This window comes from Balaenoptera acutorostrata, chromosome 1 (assembly GCF_949987535.1).
Source record: "Balaenoptera acutorostrata chromosome 1, mBalAcu1.1, whole genome shotgun sequence".
In the NCBI taxonomy this organism is placed as follows: domain Eukaryota; kingdom Metazoa; phylum Chordata; class Mammalia; order Artiodactyla; family Balaenopteridae; genus Balaenoptera; species Balaenoptera acutorostrata.
This window is the reverse complement of record NC_080064.1, coordinates 65,952,090-65,971,735: the sequence shown is the minus strand read 5'-3', so window position 1 is coordinate 65,971,735 and position 19,646 is coordinate 65,952,090. Positions and strand designations below refer to the sequence as shown.

Below are 19,646 nucleotides of genomic sequence, written 5' to 3'. Positions count from 1 at the left end.
AAGAAAGAAATACAATTACAAATATCAGTTTTGAATGTGATAAAGATGGGATTCCACACCAGTAGCCAAAGAGTAGATTATTAAATACGTGGTATTGAATTAACTGAAATAACATTCATGAATATAAAAAAAAATTCAGGGGCTTCCCTGGTAGCGCAGTGGTTGAGAATCTGCCTGCCAATGCAGGGGACACGGGTTCGAGCCCTGGTCTGGGAAGATCCCACGTGCTGCGGAGCAACTAGGCCCATGAGCCACAACTACTGAGCCTGCGCCATCTGGAGCCCGTGCTCCGCAACAAGAGAGGCCGCGATAGTGAGAGGCCCGTGCACCGCGATGAAGAGTGGCCCCCACTTGCCACAACTAGAGAAAGCCCTCGCACAGAAACGAAGACCCAGCACAGCCATAAATAAATAAATAAATAAATAAAATTTTTAAAAAATAAAAAAATAAAATTGGATGTTTATCTCATACATTATACCAAAATGAATACTGAAACATGGAAATATTGTATATAAAATATACAACCAAAAAGTAGCAGAAGAAAATGCAGGGGCATGTTAATAGAATAATGGGGTAAAGAAGCTTTTTCTAAACATGACACCAAAGCCAGAAAATGTAACAGAAATTTTAAAGTATGACACAGAGTAATCCCACTTTAACCTGCAAAGTGGTATGCAAAGTTAAAAGATAAGTGGAAATTCAGGAAAAAGAAATTTTTTCAACATGTATACCTGACAGTGGGTCAGTAGCTTTATAATATGAACTACTTTTATAAAATCAAAAAAGAAAAAGATGATCATTCAGTGTAGAAGTTGGCAAAAGTAATAAACAGGAAATAACATGATATAATGGCCAATAATAACAGAAAGTGCTGATCAACCACAGTTAAAAAAGAAATGCAAATTAATAAAGAGATATTACTTGAGCTTATTAAGTTGTCAAATAAATTAAAAAGATTAATATTTCCAGGGTTGACCAGAATGAGGGGAAAAAAAGACATCTTATTTTCTACTGGTGGTAGTGAAATATGATAATATTTATCACATTTTATCAAGTATTTATGAAATTTGTATGTTCTTTTTGATTCAGCAGTTTTTCTCCTAGAACATATATGATGGAAATTTGCATAAACTTTCCTAATGTTATAGGTACTATGAAATAGTAATAATAAAATGGAAACAGCCTAAATGTCTATCAATAGGAGATTGATTAAATGAGTTACGGTATAGTCATATAATAAAATACTTTTAATCATTAAAAGTGATTGAGTAGAGATATATTTATTGACATGGAAATACGCCCATGATATTTTGTTAATTCAAGAAATCAGGTTACACCATGATTTAGTATAATTATATAATTTAGTGTAATAAATGCCATGTATAGTATAATTCTGCCTTGTGATACATATGAATATCATGTACAAAAAAAACACCTATATATGAAAGGATATACACATCCCTACGTTAATTATTTCTGGGTAGTGGGATTATATTTTTATCTTTATTTATGTGTTTACTGAGTCACTATTATATTTCTGATAGTGTTCTAAAGGCTGATGTTATAGTGCAAACAAATAGACAAGCTACCTGCACTCATGAAGCTTACATTCAATTAGAGGGCAATTACAATAAAGATGTAAACAATCAAGATAATTTCAGATTGTGTGATAAATGCTATAAAGGAAAAAACAAAACAGGTGGCCCCATAGAGAATGACTGGTATATAATGAGCTGCCTCGCGGTTGCATGGGGCAGGTTAGGACTTTCATGAGGAGGTGACTTTTAAATTGAAATGTGAAAGGCTAGGCAGCCTTTCAAAAGCCTTGGTAAGAGCTTTAAAGCCAGAGACAAGGGCAAAGGTCCTGAGGCAGGAATGAGCCTGATACTCCAGGAACAGAAAGAAGCCCAGGAGGCTGGAGTGTAGCAAAGAAAAAGGGGCGTGGAATGAGCAGATGTCTGAGAACCAGATAGGAGTCAGATTTTGTGGTTCTATGTGCCCTTTAAAAGTATTTGGATTTTATGTATAAGTGCAGGAAGGCCATGGAAAGGTGTTCATCAAGAAAGTGATACAATCCACTTTACATTTTAAAAGACCATTCTTGTTGCTATTTATACCTTCTTGAACTGTTGCAATTGTTCACAGTGAGCATGTAGGCAGGAAAATATTAAACTTCGTTTATTTTGAAAAAGAATTAATGACAGATATTATAAAATAGAATTATGAGTAATTTTTATTTGCTTATTTATATATTAATATGCATTACAAGTTTCTACCAAAAAATCTAATACTTTTATATTCCCTCCAAATTGTCCAAAAATAAAAGTCTTGAAAGTACATGAGCTGAGGCAATGAGTTACCTTACTTATCAAAGCCCTTTGAAAGAAAAAGAGAGAAAACATTTTGTTGAAAGAATATACTCTAGAGTCAAATCCTGACTTTACATCTTTCCATTGTTGACCTTTGGGTATTGGACGCAACCTACCTGGCCTTAATTTTCTGATAATAATGCAAAAAATTAAATGAAAGAACAGTAATTAGGGTGAAACTTACATGTCCTTTTTTTAACAAAGCACTTTCATATTCAATATTATAATACATCATTCGTGAGGTCTCCAAAGGGCCAGTCACTATGCAAAAGGTTGGAATCACTCTAGGAGACAAAACACAGTTTTCTCAAGGATCTCAGTCTTCAGGGATATAGCCAAGAAATCCATGGATTTCAGAGAGTTCCAGTCCAAGCTGGCAACATAGGAGGCTTCTAACTCACCTCCTCCCAAGGACACACTGGATCTACAGCTACACACAGAGCAATTCCCTCTGAAAGAAATCCAGAAACTAGCTGAGTGACTCCTACGTATCAGGTGAACAAGGAATACCCACATCAAAATGAGTAGGAAAGGCTGAGACACAGTTTTACCATAAACCCCACGCCTGGCTCAGTGCCATATAATTGGGAGGAAATGCCCAAATCCCAGCCTGTCCCTGAGGAATGAAAGGTTTGAACCCCACATCTAGTGCCCCAACTTTTAAGACTCTGACCCAAGGGACAGGCCCTCAAAACACCTAGCTCTGAAAGCCAACAGGGCTTGCATCCATGAGACTCATAAGACTATTGTAAACAAGGAAGTTCTTAACTCACTGTGGTTATTTCCCCCAGACTCATCTCAGAGGGAATAGACAGAAACACCCATCTCCCAGGCTTTTCCTGAAAGAAAGCTACTTGCATACTTCAATAGCTGCTGCATGAGGGTTAGACTTCTAATATGCACACATCTGGGGATGACTACAGTCTTCCCCAGAGCCTGGAGGAGGCCAGTGGGCACTGTCTCTGTGTTCTCCCTCTGGTAGCTCCAAGTTGTACTGACTACCTGGAAGGAACTTGTGCACACATCTAGTGCGCGAGCTTTTGCAACTGCCACCAGGGGACACACCCCTTGATCTGGCTCTGGTGGCCCATGGGGCTTGCATTTCATTGGTCCCACAATGAAATAGGATAACTGTAGCAAACAAAAAAACACTTCTTAACTGGCTATCCCCTCAGCACTCAGTGCAGAGGGAGCAGACTGAAATGCTCATTTCCCAGCCTTTCCCTGAAAGAGATCTATTTATGTACTTTAAAAGCTGGTGTCTGAGGGTCTGATTTCCAATCAGCCTGCATCTATCACTGACTGAGATCCTCCCCTTTGGGACACTGACAGGTCTTGGCACTACTCAACTACTAAGAGCCACTAAGAACAAAGAAAGCAACTTGGACATGCACAAAGGTTTGAGAGACAGTTAAGAGCTGGGGCTGGGGTGAACATTAAGGTTTACCTCCTACAAGAAACCAGACTGAGAGAGGCAGCTGTTTTATCTAATGCACAGAAACCAACGCATAGAATCAAGGAAAATGAAGAAACAGAGGAATATGTTCCAAACAAAAGAACAGATAAATCTCTAGAAACAGATTTTAATGAAATGGAGATACATGATTTACCTGATATAATTCAAAATAAAGGTCATTAAGATGCTCACCAAAGTCAGGAGAACAATGCATAAGTATAATGAGAATTTCAACAGAGAGAGAGAAAATATAGGTAAAGTATCAACAGAAATCACAGAGCTGAAGAATATAAAAATTGAACTGAAAAATTCATTAGAGGGGTTCAACAGCAGACTAGATAAGCAAAAGAAAGAATGAGCAAACTCAAAGATAGGGCAGTAGAATTCATCCAATTAGAGGAGCAAAACGAAAAAAGACTGAAAAAGAGTGTAGATAGCTTAAGGGACTTATGGGACACCATCAAGTGGATCAACATTTGCGTTATATGGATCCCAGAAGGAGAAGAAAGAGAGAAGGGGCAGAAAGCTTCTTCAAAGAAATAATGGTTTAAAACTTCCCTAACCTGGGGAAGCAAGCAGACATCCAAATCCAGGAAGCACAGAAAGTTCCAAATAAGATGAACCCAAAGAAACTCATAGCAAGAAATATTATAATTAAACTGTCAAAAGTTAAAGACAAGGACAGAATCTTAAAAGCAGCAAGAGAAAAACAACTTGTTACATGTAAGGGAAACCTCTGTAAGACTACAGGCAGATTTTTCAGTGAGACTTTGCAAGCCGGAAGGCAGTAGAATGATATATTCAATGATACATATATTGAAAGAATAAAAACTGCCAACCAAGAATACTCTATCCAGCAAAATTATCCTTCAGAATTGAAGGAGAGATAAAGAGTTTTCTAGACAGGGAAAAGCTGATAGAGTTCATACTGGCCTTGTAAGAAATGTTAAAGGGACTTCCTCAAGCCGAAATGAAAGGATGCTAATTAGTAACAGGAAAAACATATGAAAGTAAAAATATCACTTGTAAAAGAAAATACATAATTAAGCTCTATTTTAGAATAGTCTAAAATTATAATGGTGGTGGGTAAATCATTTATAAATCTAGTATGAAGGTTATAAGACAAAAGTAGTAAAAATAGCTATAACTACAGTAACTTATTAATGGATACACAAGGTGAAAAGATGCAAATTATGACATCAAAAACATGAAATGTTGGGGGGAGAATAAAAATGTAGAACTTTAGTATGCATCTGCATTAAGTTATCGGCTTAAAATAGACTGCTGTAATATGTTTTATGTAAGCCTTGTGGTAACCACAAGGCAAAAACCTATAGTAGATACACAAAAGGTAAAAAAAAAAAGGAATCTAAGCATACTACTACAGAAGATCATCAAATCACAAAGGAAGAGAGCACGGGAAGAAAAGAACAAAAGAACTGCAAAACAGCCAGATAGCAATGAATAAAATGGCAATAGTAAGTCCCACCTATCAATTATTACTTTAAATGTAAATGGATAAAATGATGCAATCTGAAGATACAGAGTGGCTGAATGAATAATAAAACAAGACTCAACTTATATACTGCCTACCAGAGATTTACTTAAGCTTTATGCGCAGACACAGAATAAAAGCAAAGGGATGGAAAAACATATTCCATGCAAATGGAAACCAAAAGAAAGCAGAGGTAGTTATATTTATATCAGACAAAATAAACTTTAAGGCAAAGACTCTAATAAGTGACAAAGAAGATTATTATATAATGATAAAGGGGTCAATCCAACAAGAGGATATAACATTTATAAATATGTACCCAACTTAAAAGCACTGAAATGTATAAAGCAAATATTAACAGATCTGAAGGGAAAATTAGGCAGCAATATAATAATAGTAGGGGACTTCAATACCCCACTTTCATCAATGGTTAGATCATCCAGACAGAAAATTAGTAAGGAAGAATTGGACTAAATTACATGTTAGACTAGATGGACTTAACAGACATTTACAGACCATTACATCTAAAACCAACAGAATATACATTCTTCTCAAATACATGGAATATTCTGCAGGATAGATCATGTGTTGGGCCACAAAATAGGTTTTAATAAATGTAAAAAGTCTGGAATCATATCAAGCCTCTTTTCCTGCCAAAATGGTATGAAACTAGAAATTAATTCAGAAAACTGGAAAATTCACAGATATGTAAAGATTAAACAACTTGCCACTAAGCAAATGGGTCAAAGAAAAAATCAAAAGGGAAATTAGAGAGTATCTTGAGACAAATGAAACTGGAAACATAACATACGAAAGCATATGGAGCACAGCAAAGCAGTTCTAAGAGGGAAATTCATAGTGATAAACAACTACATTAAGAAGCAAGAGAGATCTCAAGTAAACAACCTAATTTTGCACCTAAAGGAACCAGAAAAAGAAGAACAAAATAAGCCCAAAGTTAGTAGAAGGAAGGAAATGACAAAGATCAGAGTGGAAATAAATGAAATAGAGATTAATCATTAGAGAAATGCAAATCAAAACTACAATGAAGTATCACCTCACACTGGTCAGAATGGCCATCACCAAAAAATCTACAGATAATAAATGCTGAAGAGGGTGTGGAGAAAAGGGAACCCTCTTGAGCTGTTGGTGGGAATGTAAATTGATACAGCCACTATGGAGAACAGTATGGAGGTTCCTTAAAAAACTAAAAATAGAACTACCATATGACCCAACAATCCCACTACTGGGCATATACCCTGAGAAAACCATAATTCAAAAAGAGACATGTACCCCAGTGTTCATTGCAGCACTATTTACAATAGCCAGGACATGGAAGCAACCTAAGTGTCCATCCACAGATGAATGGATAAAGAAGATGTGGCACATATATACAATGGAATATTACTCAGCCATAAAAGGAAATGAAATTGAGTTATTTTTAGTGAGGTGGATGGACCTAGAGTCTGTCATACAGAGTGAAGTAAGTCGGAAAGAGAAAAATACCATATCCTAACATATATATATGGAATCTTAAAAAAAAAAAGAGGTTCTGACAAACCAAGGGGCAGGACAGGAATAAAGATGCAGATGTAGAGAATGGACTTGAGAACACAGGGAGGGGCAAGGGTAAGCTGGGACGAAGTGAGAGAGTGACATTGACATATATACACTACCAACTGTAAAAGAGATAGCTAGTGGGAAGCAGCTGCACAGCACAGGGAGATCAGCTTGGTGCTTTGTGACCACCTAGAGGGGTGGGATAGGGACGGTGGGAGGGAGGCGCAAGAGGGAGGAGATATGGGGATATATATATACATATAGCTGATTCACTTTGTTATACAGCAGATACTAACACAACATTGTAAAGCAATTATACTCCAATAAAGATGTCAAAAAAAAAAAAGCAATAGGGAAGATAAGTGAAACTACCAACTGTTTTTTTGAAAACATAAAATTGACAAACCTTTTGCTAGACTCATTGAGAAAAAAGGTGAGACTACTTAAATAAATTCAGAAATGAAACAGGAGACATCTGATACCACACAAACACAAAGGATCATAAGAGACTACTATGAACCATTATATACCAAGAAGTTGGACAGCCTAGAAGAAATGGATCCTAGAAACATACAACGTACCAAGACTGAATCATGAAGAAACAGAAAATCTGAACAAGCCAATTACTAGTAAGAAGATTGAATCAGTAACCAGAAACCTCCCAACAAAGAAAAGTCCAGGACCAAATGACTTCACTGATAAACGCTACCAAACATTTAAAGAAGAATTAACAACAGTCCTTCTCAAACTCCTTCATAAAATAGAAGAGGAGAGAGAATTATGACACATTGTTCAATGGAACAGATTAGAGAGCCCCAAAATAAAGCCACAGAAATATGGTCAATTACTTTATGACAAAGAAGCCAAGAATATACAATAAGGATATTCTTTTCAATAAATGGTATTGGGAAAACTGGAATGCCACATGCAAAGCCACGAAACTGGACCACTTCCATCTTACAGCATAAACAAAAATCAATTCAAGATGGATTAAAGACTTGAATTAGGACCTGAAACTGTAAAACTCCTAGTAAGCTCCTTGACATCAATCTTGGCAATAATCTTTTGGATCTGACACCAAAAGCAAAGGTAGGAAAAGGCAAAATAAACAAGTGGGACTACATCAAACTAAAAAGCTTCTGCACAGCAAAGGAAACCATCAACAAAATGAAAAGGAAGCCTATGGAATGGGAGAAAATATTTGTGAATCATACATCTGATAAGGGATTAATATCCCAAATTTATAAAGAACCCATATAACTCAATAGTAAAAAACCAAACAGTGAAACACATGATTAAAAAATAGGCAGAGGATCTGAATAGACATTTTTCCAAAGAAGACATACAGATGGCCGACAGATATATGAAAAGGTGCTCAACATCACTAATCATCAGGAAAATGCAAATCAAAACCACATGAGTTATCACCTGATTAAAATGGCTATCATCAAAAAAGACAAGAGAAAACAAGTGTTGGCAAGGATATGGAGAAATTATTGTGCATTATTGGTGGGAATGTAAATTGGTGCAGCCACTATAGAAAACAGTATGGAGATCCTAAAAAAATTAAAAATAGAATTACCACATGATCCAGTAATTCCACTTCTGGGTATATATCCAAAAGAAATTAAATCATGATCTTGAATAGATATCTGCACCCCCATGTTCATTGCAGCATTGCTTATGATAGTCAAGTCCTGGAAACAACCTAAGTCTCACTGGATGGGTGTATGGGTAAAGAAAATGTGATTTTATACAAATAAATAAATTTAAAAATTCAGCAGTAAAAAAGAAGGAGATCCTGCCGTTTGTGACAATATGGATGGACCCTGAGGCTATTATGCTATGTGATATCTAAAAAAAAATGAACTCATAGAAACAGAACAGATTGGCGGTTGCCAGAAGTGGGAGGTGTGGGGTGTGGGAAAGGGGTTTAGGTGGTCAAAACGTACAAACCTCCAGTTATAAGTTTCTAGGGATGGAAGGTACAGCATGGTTACTATAATTAACAATACTATATTGTATATTTGAAAGTTGCTGAGAGAATAGATCTTAAAAGTTCCCATCACAAGAAAAAACTTTGTAGCTATATGAAGTGGTAGATGTTAACTAAACTTATTGTGATAATTATTTCTCAATATATGCATATATCAAATCATTATGCTGTATACCTTAAACTAATACAATGTTACATGTCAAGTATATTCTCAATAAAACTGGAAAAAATTAAACTAGGAACTGGACAAAAAAAAAAAGAAGAAGAAATCCATGGATTTCAATCTAGTGTGTTTCGCAGAGTGTGCTGTCTGAAGAATAATGCTTACAATCCCATCTGAAACATTACACTCACCCCCACTTTCTCTAGTTACTTTCTGGCACGAGACCCTGATTTATTGTCTTGGGTACTTATCACTACTTGAATTTATCCTGATTATTAATTTCACTTGTTTATTTTCCTCTATACTAGAGTCAAAGTTCTTTGAGATGAGGGACGTTCTCTGTTTTGCTGTTGTGTCCTCAGCACTTCATTATAGTAGGTGCTCAGTAGGTTCACTGTTAAATGAATCAGAATAAAGGGGTAGCACAGGAAAGACAGTGATTTGCTCCAGTTGGAGGTCAGTGTAAAGTTCTTATCAGATCCTCCTGTTAGCACTGCTAAGTGGTGCCATTATTACTACTCTCATCTAGAAAATTAGGAAGCAAGTTCAGATAGGTTAAAGTATGCATTCAGGGTCAGCTGACTACCAAATGGCAAAAGTAACACGTTCTAACCCCAAATTCTGTGTTCTTTAGGCTGCGTATTGATAGAGTTGCAGTGAAATTGGTTTTCCATGTTCCACGTTTAATCTAGTCCTTAAAATCTTGAACATAAACTGGTAAAAAGTACCATTACATTAAAAAAAAATGTGTGTGTATATATTTTCATCTGTAAATGAAATGCATCTCTGTGACAATGTGTAAAGCAGGTTAGGCACTCCAAACAACTGAGTCCAGGACATACTTGTTCGACTGCAACAGTGTTTGTACTCATGAGTGTCATGATGTGCTTAGAGCAACCCTTTGATTCTCAACTCTAAAAAACATTCCTTAACTGAGCTTAAAATCCCATGCTTAGAGATGGTGTGATAGTGTTTAGGATAGAATTTGGTCAGTCTGTGCTTTGTCTATGCCTAACCAAAAGGACACTAGGGGAAACACTGGGAGTTTTCTAAAATGTCAAAGCAGATAAAACAGACTCAAAGGAAAATGGAGTGCTTTGTTGACGTGTGTAACTTTCTCTGCCTTTTGAGTTGCAGGGAAGTTATTCATGATACTTGGGTATGATCCTTTTCTTTGGGATTTCTAGTAAAAAGCAAGAACTCGATTGATTTTGATGCCACCTTCTGGCTACTACAAAAACTTCAGCTTATAAAGTTTGGGTTAAAACAACTTTGAACGTTGTCTGATGCAGCCCAATTGCCAGATTAGACAGACTGAAGTACCCATCTTCCTAGTATGAGCTTCAGATAGGGAAACAGGAAAGATTAAGAGAACAAAGCTCTTCTATTTAAGTTTTGCATCAATTTGGCATCTAAGTGAAGCAATAATAATTTTGTCTTCAATTCACTGAAGAAACACTTATAAAATGGCAAGGAGGTCTCACAAATCTGTTTGATTGAACATACTACAAGCCCAGATCTATTACTTGGTTTAATTTTTAAAATCTGTATCAAAATAATATATGCCTATGAAAATAAACCAAGCAATAATGAAGAGCTTATAATAAAAGCAATAAAAGCAATGGTCTCCTGTCTTAGGAGATTTCTTTCCAGAAAGATAATCTCTCCTCCTTCTGGTTGTTTTAGTCAGTTCAGGCTGCTATAACAGAATACTACAGACTAGGTAGCTTGTAAACAACAAAAATTTATTTCTCACAATTCTTGGGACTAGATGTCCAAGATTAGGTGCCTGCTTGGTCAGGTTCTTGGCGAGGGTCCATTCCCTGGTTTGCCATCTTTATTCTGAATCCTCAAGTGGAGGAAGGGATGAGAGAGCTCTCTGAGGTCTCTTTATAAGGGCACTAATTCCATTCATGAGGGCTACACCCTCCTGACCTAAGCACCTCCAAAGGCCCCACCTCCTAATACCATCACTTTGGGGGTTAGGATTTTAACATATGACTTTTGGGGGAACACATTCAGTCCGTAACACTGCTCTTAGTTCTTCTGGCAGTTTTTTGCATAACTTTAAATCATATGCTTATTCTTTCATTTTGTACTTTATTAATTTTAGATAGTATCCATTGATAGCCTGCTATGAAAAATGAAGATTTAACTAATTTACATTATCTGTTTTCCTGTTCTCCCTCCTCGTTCCAAGTTTGATGGTTAAATTATTGCCTTTAGATTTTCTTATAGTTTACTTTTGTGACTTTAAATGGTATACTGAGCTTCGATTGCTTGTTCCACTAACTTCTGTCAGTATCTCGACTCCTCTTTATGTAACAGGAGGATATTATCCCCACTACCCTTCTCTCCATCTTTCCTTTCCATTCCACTTTCTATATTTACCCTTTACATGATCAAGTTTGTTATAAAGTTCATTTCTGCAACTCCATCAGAATCTTTCATGTTCTGTTGGTAGGTTGATTCTAGAAGTTGGAAATAAGACTTTTACTTTGTAATAACTACGTGAAGTTTAGTCACTGTCTGGCCATTACATTTTCATTTCTACTGTGTCCCTGATATCAAAGCCAAATCTTACACTTTATTTGCAGCTTAGCATCATGCTACATTTTAGTTTATTTCAACATAGGGCAATGACATTCTTGTATAATGTTTTATTTGTCAGCCAAGTTTTTCTTGAGTAGTCTTTATCAGGACCATAAGTTTGTCTACCATTCCAGTCACACTATTTTTCAGAGGCTCCCTCTTCTCTGAACACCTGCCTTGTAGAACTTCTGTCCTTTTGTTCCACTCAGGACCAGGTAAATTTTAGGCCTACTGCATAGCTTTAATTCTGGGACTTATCTACCTCATTAGATTGGGTCCCGCTTCTAGAGGTGCCAGATTTAGCAAATAAAAAAACAGAATGCTCAGTTAATTTTCAATTTCAGATAAACAAGAAATATGTATTTTTTTAGTGTAAGCACGTCCCGTGAACCATTTTCTATATCCCAACTTGTCTTCTTTCTTTGTCAACACCCTTGTTTTGATGGAGAACATTCTTGATTATCTTCCTAAGAAGAGAAAGCACAGGAAGTAAATTTGAGAAGTCCTTGGAAATGTTTTTCTTCTCCCTCTTTACAGTTGACTGATGGTCTAGCTTTAGAAGTGTAACTTGAAAGACAATTCCTGTCAGAAATTTGAAGATACCGTTCTATAGTTTTTAGCATCCAATGTGTCAAATGCTAGTCTGATTCACATACCTTGTGGTGACTTTTTTCCTCTGGGAAAGCATTTAAAATTGTTTCTTTACTCTTGGTGTTCTGAAATCTCACAATTTGATGTAGGTCTTTCTTAAAAATATTATTTTTGTTCAGGCCTCAATGGGGGTCCTTTAATTCTAAAGAACTATGACTCTCATCAGCTCTGAAAATTTTTCTTCAGTTATTTCTTTGCTGTTTTCATTCTTTCCATTTGATTGGTTGTCTTTTGGGAACTCTGTTAGTCATACCTTGGACCTCCTGGATTAGTCTCGATACCTCTTTTTTTTTTCCTTATATTTTCCATCTATGATTTTTTATTCTGTATTCTAGGAGATTTATAAAGTTTTTTCCAGCTCTGCTTTTGATTTTAAAATTTTGGTAATCATACTTTAAGTCTCTTAAAGCCTTCTTGTTTCCTATTTATTCCTCTAATAACATAGTATTTTTATGTATGAATAATCTGCTTGAATTACACTGAAAAAAAATTTTTTAAGGTCCCTCCTATACCCTGAATTATTTTTATTTCATCCGGCATCAGTTTTTGTTTGTTTACTTTAGTCTTTCTCTTTCCTATTTTGATTTCTCTTAAATTCCTGATGCTACTTGGTTATCCATTTTTACTAAAGAAAGAATTGGGTCGCTTGTGTGAATTTGCTCTGTTTCTGTGTTAGTAGCTCAGTTTTTCCAGGGAGGCCTCTGCCCCGTATGGGATAGGAACGTTGTATTAGCTGTTAGGTTTCACTACAGCATGAACTGGTGGGAAGCTGACTGTCAGGCATGGGCCTTTACAATGCCAGAATATGAAGGGTTGTAGACTGGGGTACCCAATCCCACAAAAGCCCTTGCTATCATTCAACAAAGGAGGCCTCTGTTTTTTGCCCATTTTTCCTGGATGCTAGAAGTCTTAAGTGTAGGTGTATGGGAGGAGCACAGAGACGCTGATTTGCACTGTAGACCTGTATATAAACCTTCATTAATCTTCTTACTTTTGACCACATTTCTCACTCTCAGCTTTGAGTCCAGAATGTGTCATGATTTCTAACAAGCATATCATATCCCACCCTTTTTGTAGCTTTTCTATGGTGCATTCATCAATCAACACAGTCTCATATGCTCTCCATCTTCCAGAAATTGTTGAACTCTCTTGTGCAATTGTGTGCAGATCCCATCCTGCACATCCTTAGCTGGTATGGTGAAGTTTATTCCTTTTTGTACTTTTATTCTTTTATTTCCATGAGTCTCGGGAAAGAAGAGAGATGGGCTTAAGTGCATCTTACATCATCTCAAGCTAGTAGTTTGTAGTTGCTTCTGTTTTGTTGTTTCATGGTGGAAATATAATTCAAGTTATATAATGAGTTACTTCCTCAATCACTTCTGCAGAAATGTTCAGCTGCAACCATCGCCATCTACTTTGTACCTAAGGAATCTGAGGACCACTGATGTTTAAAGATATCAGACAGACTTTGATAGAATGACTATAGATTTGTGCAAAAGACTAAGGAGGATTTTAAGATATTGAAAAACTTACTCATCCATTCTGCAACATCTGATGAGTGCCTAATATGGGCCAAGTACTCAGCTAAGTGTTGGCAAGGTAGATGGGTATAAAGATGAATAAGGTACAAACTTTACCCTTGAGGATCACATAATCTGGTGAATAACTTGAGTTTATGTAGCATTTTGCAGTTTATAAATCAGTTTTACCTGTGGGGGACTCTTGGCACTTACTGATTTACCATTCAGCATTTTAACTACTCCTAAGGGACTCCAATGAATCATGACATGTAATAATTTATTCATTTGCCTAGGTACAAATCTGAATCACATGCAGAAGATACAGTTGCTTGGGTGGTGAAAGAGCCAAGCTCACTCTTGTGGAATCGTGAAGTAGCCTTGTGCATATTGTGTATGAATTTATAGCCAGATTCTTGAGCCATCTGAACTAGATGGGATTACAAACATGAAATGGGTTTATTTTTCCCCTATTATTGCCTTTAACAATGTTCTTTCAAATTTCTTTCCTTCTTGTTTTGGCATCTTGGGTAGCTTCCTTCCATAGCTTTCTAAATACTTTCTATTGTTAAAAAGTTCAGTGCAGTCCAATTTAAAATTTGAATCTTGTTTCTTCTAATTCCCCAGCTCAGGTTTGAACTCTGCAAGGGAACTTAGAGTGGGAGAGAGGCCCTGTTCTGCTATTTCCCTTCTCTTCCCTCTCTCCTGGTCCTAGCTCTTTCTTTGTGTTGTGACAGATAGAAGGAAGAGTATCTGTTACTTTCCTGGCCACTGCCCTAGTCCCACATGGTTGTTGCTGCTGCAGCTAAGACATAACTGACTGTCCATAAACCCTGTCTTTGGGGTAAGCATCCAAAGGCTGGCTCTCTCATGGTGCACAAGTGGAAATTCTCTGGGGAAGTCCTCACTGACTAGTTCTTTGATGTGAGAAATCAGCTTTGGCTTGCCCTCCACCAAACCCCTTTGGCTTTATGCCTGGTGATTCACCTCCAGTCTCTTTTCAGATGAGGTACCACCAGGAAGATGCAAGCCCATTTACTTGACTCCACGTTCTCCCATGACAGGCTGCTTCAGTGCTGCCCTCTTTCTACCCCATTGGTTTATTTCAACTCTCCTGTGATCTCTTTGGGTCTCACTTTTCCCTGCTAAAACATTAAACATTTTTCAACATTATTTTCAATGGCAATAAAGTCTTCTACTTTATGGATGTGGAATTCTTTATGTAACCAATCCCCTGTTGATGGACAATTTGATTATTTCAACTTTTTACTATTACCAAAAGGTGCTTTAAGTGTTAGGCAGCTTAAAGGGGAGTTGGAATATATTTTGCAACTGTCTGGGGAAAATGAAGCCGATTTTTAAATGTTATGTTATATTAAAGTATACAGGGGCTGAAATGATATGAAATATTTCCACAGTCACTAAAAATATTATGTTGTTCTCTTAGGAACAAGCCCATTTTGTTTTACTTTAACCTGCTCAGCTGTACCAGTCCCTCCGTGGTGGTAAACCTACAGTGCCCTACCAGACAGGTAAGGCAAAAAAAAAAAATGACTCGCTGGTGATGTTAGCGATTTTGAACATTCTTGGGTGAAAGAATTGAGAAACTGCATTTGAGTTCTGGGTGTGTGTGATTAATGATGAATTTATGGAAGGTGGGAAGACAGAAGTATAAGCTCATGTTCGTTCATATACAATAAAAAAAAAGCAGGGATTAATCATTTTAGTATGACTAGGAACCTCAGTGATTATCTTGTCTAACCACCTATTTTTATAAATGAATAAACTGCAGCCCAGAGAAGTGGAGATATTTTTCTCAGGATCAGTATTAGGAAGAATAAAGCCAGCTACTGTAACTAATAAACCCCAGTTTTTCAGTGACTTAAAACAGTAGTTTCTTTTTGGTCATATAAGAGTAAAAGGTGGTGTTTGTGGTCAATGGGCAACTCTCTTCCCGGCTCCTTTCGTCTGGTGGCTCTGTCGCCCCTTAAGTCCTCAGCAGGAGCAGCACCCAGTCGCTGGAAGAAGACAGAGAGGCTGAATAAAGCACCCCTGTTCTTAAAAGCCTTGGATCAGTAGGGTCACACAGTGCATTTCTACTTATACGCCATAGGCTCATTAGTTTTATTTGTTCACACCGAGATGCCAGAAGGAGGGAATAAAGCAATGTAATTGTGGGCTGAGCAGCCTCTTGTGTACCATGAACAAATGAAACAATAGGGACAAACTTCATTGTTTCTTCCATAGTCTATCCCTCTGTCCTCCAGAACACCCTTCTTCCCAAGGGAGACAACCCAGAATCCCATGTGGTACTATCTTTAACCCATAGTCTAGGATCTATGGATTATGCATAGTCTCTCCATCAGGTCTTGACACTAGATGCACAATGGGGAACAGGGCTAGGAAAATTAGAATACAAGCTCCCATTCAGAAAGGGAGGAGGTCTAAATGCACAGTGGTCTTTAGTGCATGGCACTGGAGAACAGTCTTTTATTCCACCTGGATCGTGTTCTCTGAAGGAAGTTGCTTATCCATCACATCCTATGATTCTTTGCTCAACCACCTGGAAGGTTATTTCCTGTCTGTCAGCCTCAGACCACACCATTGCTGAGCATTGGAAATATACCCTCTTAGGGGCCTCGTGGCTTTGAAGCTTTCTACCTATTTTGCGAGTGTAGAACCTCAAAGATTATATTAACAGTCAAAGGCCTTTTCAGGTTAGGTCATGAATTTGGCAGTACAACTACCTCAAAAACTTACTAAGATTTTGACTTAGTTGCTTCCTCTTGGTTCCACTTCGCTGTACATCAGAAACTAACACAACATTGTAAATCAACTATACTTCAATAAAATTAAAAAATTTTTTTTAAAATCACTCCCTTATATAAATCCTCAGTTCTTTTGCCCCTTCTCATTTACTTGTACTTCCCTGGCAAAACATCATTCATGGCTAAATGCAGCTTTCTGCCTACTCCATGCCTCAACCCAGGCAGCTGTGTGTTCTTGCAGAAAACACACACAACAGTCCATTAAATTAAGGACCACTAACCTCAAGGGGGCCCTTAATGCTGTCCCCAAATCACACAGGAGACCCTTTGCCCATTTACTAGCTACTCTGCTAGAAAACAGTTTCACACCTTTTCCTCTCACCTCAGACCTCCAAGACCTCCTTCCCAGTCTCCATGTCAGCCTCTGACTTAGCTTCCTATTTCACTGAGAAAGTATCAGCATTCAGAAGACAACTTTTACGAGCTGCCACACTGACCTCCACTTGCCTACCTGTCATCATCTGTGTTCATGTACTTACTCCGCCTTCCCTGCTCTTACTGTGGAGGAACAGCCTGTGTGCCCAAGGCCAGCCCATCCGCTCGTGCATTAGATCTTATCCTTGCTCACAAAGTCCAGCACACAACTCCAGAAATCTTCTGGTTTTTTCTTTTATTACCATTTTCCTTCTCTACTAAGTTATCCCCATTGGTAGACAAACATGCTGTTATTTCTTCCGTCTTAAATAATTCTCTCCTTGATCCCACATCCCCTTCCAGTTACTGCTTCATATCTCTGTGCCTCTTTTTTTTGCCAAACTCCTCATAAGAATAGTTTATATTCAATGTGTCTAAATCCTCCCTTCTCATTTTCATTCAGGCTTTTACTCCTACTCCATTTTCTCCAAATGATATTGATACCATTGATCTCCATCTATTTAAACCAATGGTCAATTTTCAATCCGTATTTACTTGAGCTAACAGCACTGTTTAATCAATCCCTCTTCCTTAATATACTTTCTTCACTTGGCTTCTAGGGCACAACATTGTGTTTCCTCCCAACTCTCTGGCTACTCCCTATGAGTCTTCTTTGATGGTTTCTCTTCATCTTTCCAGCGTCTTCTAAACACTGGAGTTTCCTCCTCTACCCAGCTTAGTCCTCTTCAATAACTACATTTACTCCTTTTGGTGATCGCACCTAGTCTTGTGGTTTTAACACAAACTGTATGCTGCGCTTCCTAATTTATCTATCCAGATCAGTCTGCTCCCGGAACTCCAAATCTTTCTATCCAACCACCTATGCCATGTCTCTACAGGGATATTTAGTTAGCATCTCAAATTTAACATGTCCAAACTCAATTCCTAGTCTCTGACTTTATCCTTAAAATTGTTCCCTACCCCGATTGGTCTTTTCTATTACAGCTGTAAATACCATCGAATCATCCTTGATCTCTCTTTTCTGTCACACTCATGTTTGAGCTGTGAGCTAATTCCTCTGGTCTCCATTCAAAATATACCCAGGACCAAACTCCTCCTTCTTTCACCATCTCCTCCTTTTTTCAAGGAACCAGCTAGATTAGTTCAATGACCTCCTGACTGGTCTCTTCTTGCCCCTGTCTCCAGCCCCTTAGACTCTCTTTTCTGCCCAGTAGCCAGTGTGATCCTGTTAAATGTAAGTCACATTATGTCCCTCCTTTGCTCAAGCCCCCTCCCCTCAATAGCTTCCCAAGTTACTCATATTAAAAGCCAGAGTCCTAACAATGGCCTACAAAGTCCTTCACTGTCTGCCCGACTCTGACCACATATGCTATGGCTCTCCCTCTGCTCACTGCACTCGGGTCATACTGACCATCTGTTGTCTTCAAAGGATCTAGGAAAGCATGGACTTCATAGCCCTAGACTTTGCTGATCTCCCTGCCTAGCCTGCTCTTTCTCCAGATGACTAGATCACTAGTCCTCTTCAAGTCTTCCTCAAATATTACCTTTTGTTGAGGCCTCCCTTAACTACCTATTTAAAATTAGAATCCCACCCTGGTACCTTTCATCCTCTGGCCTTCTTTCTAGCCTTATTTTTCTCCATAGCTCCTGCTACCATCTCATAGCAAACAATTTTGTTTATTTGTTGTTAACCATCTCCCCTACTAGAAATTAGGGATTTTTATCTGTTTTGTTCACTACTGTGTCCCCAGTGCCTAGAACAGGTTCAGAGTAGGTGATCAATAAATATTTGTTGAGTGAATGAGTAAATGAATGAATGAGAGAATATCTTCCTATTCCCAGTCTAGAAAATTTTCCACTACACTATACAAATCCATCATTCCCATGATGAAACAAAAAATCCTTGCACATTATGCTTTTTATTACATTTCATAAATTACTAGATTACATAAATTACTAGATTTACTAGATTATCCTTTCTTCATTGCAAATTGTAGTGTTTTAACCTTCAGTGTAACTCTCTCTTCCACTCACCAAATCCTAATTTATATTAGAGTGTTAACCCTATACAAATGGAAGATGTAAAAATAATGATGAAGAACTATATTCAGAATGCCCCTTTGTGGTTATACAAAGAATCAGAACTGAGTCAGAATATATATTAGCTGCCAATAATGCAGGATTGCTTTCAGTCTGCCAGGCAGTAGTGTGTCTACTGATCCAAGCCATATTTTTACGCATGATGTTTTTTGTTAATGCAGCATGGTCCAGACATGTGTCATAAGCATTTAAAGGACAGACCTTGATCAGTTAGGATACCCAACCTCAATGTGACCTTCATTTTTGGTTAATTATATGTTGATTGCTACTAATCAGCACCCTATTTGAAGTGAACAAATTGGTCTGATAGAGAGAGAGTAAAGAACATTTGCTATATTGTTTTTTAACAGCTCATTTGTGTCTGGAATGAAATTTGATGTGATTCTCATTATCAAAACATTTTTTACCACTTAAATTACTTTCTTTTATATGTTGCATACACCGCGCTTTTATATGTGTAGTATACATTGTATGTGTGTGTATTTATAAATACAGAAATCATCATAGCCTCAACTCAGTAGCTCCTACCATCATTGAAAGCCTA

General features: G+C 37.4%; 1 protein-coding gene across 3 annotated transcripts in view; it reads left to right on the top strand.

Annotated features, from left to right (window-relative positions):
* Positions 1-19,646, top strand: part of SLC44A5 (solute carrier family 44 member 5) — a 357,535-nt gene that overhangs the window by 286,135 nt on the left and 51,754 nt on the right. For all 3 annotated transcript variants that reach the window (XM_057534098.1, XM_057534090.1, XM_057534109.1), the window contains one exon: positions 15,247-15,331. In XM_057534098.1, coding sequence (XP_057390081.1) covers positions 15,247-15,331 — 85 coding nt within the window. The remainder of the gene's footprint in view (positions 1-15,246; positions 15,332-19,646) is intronic.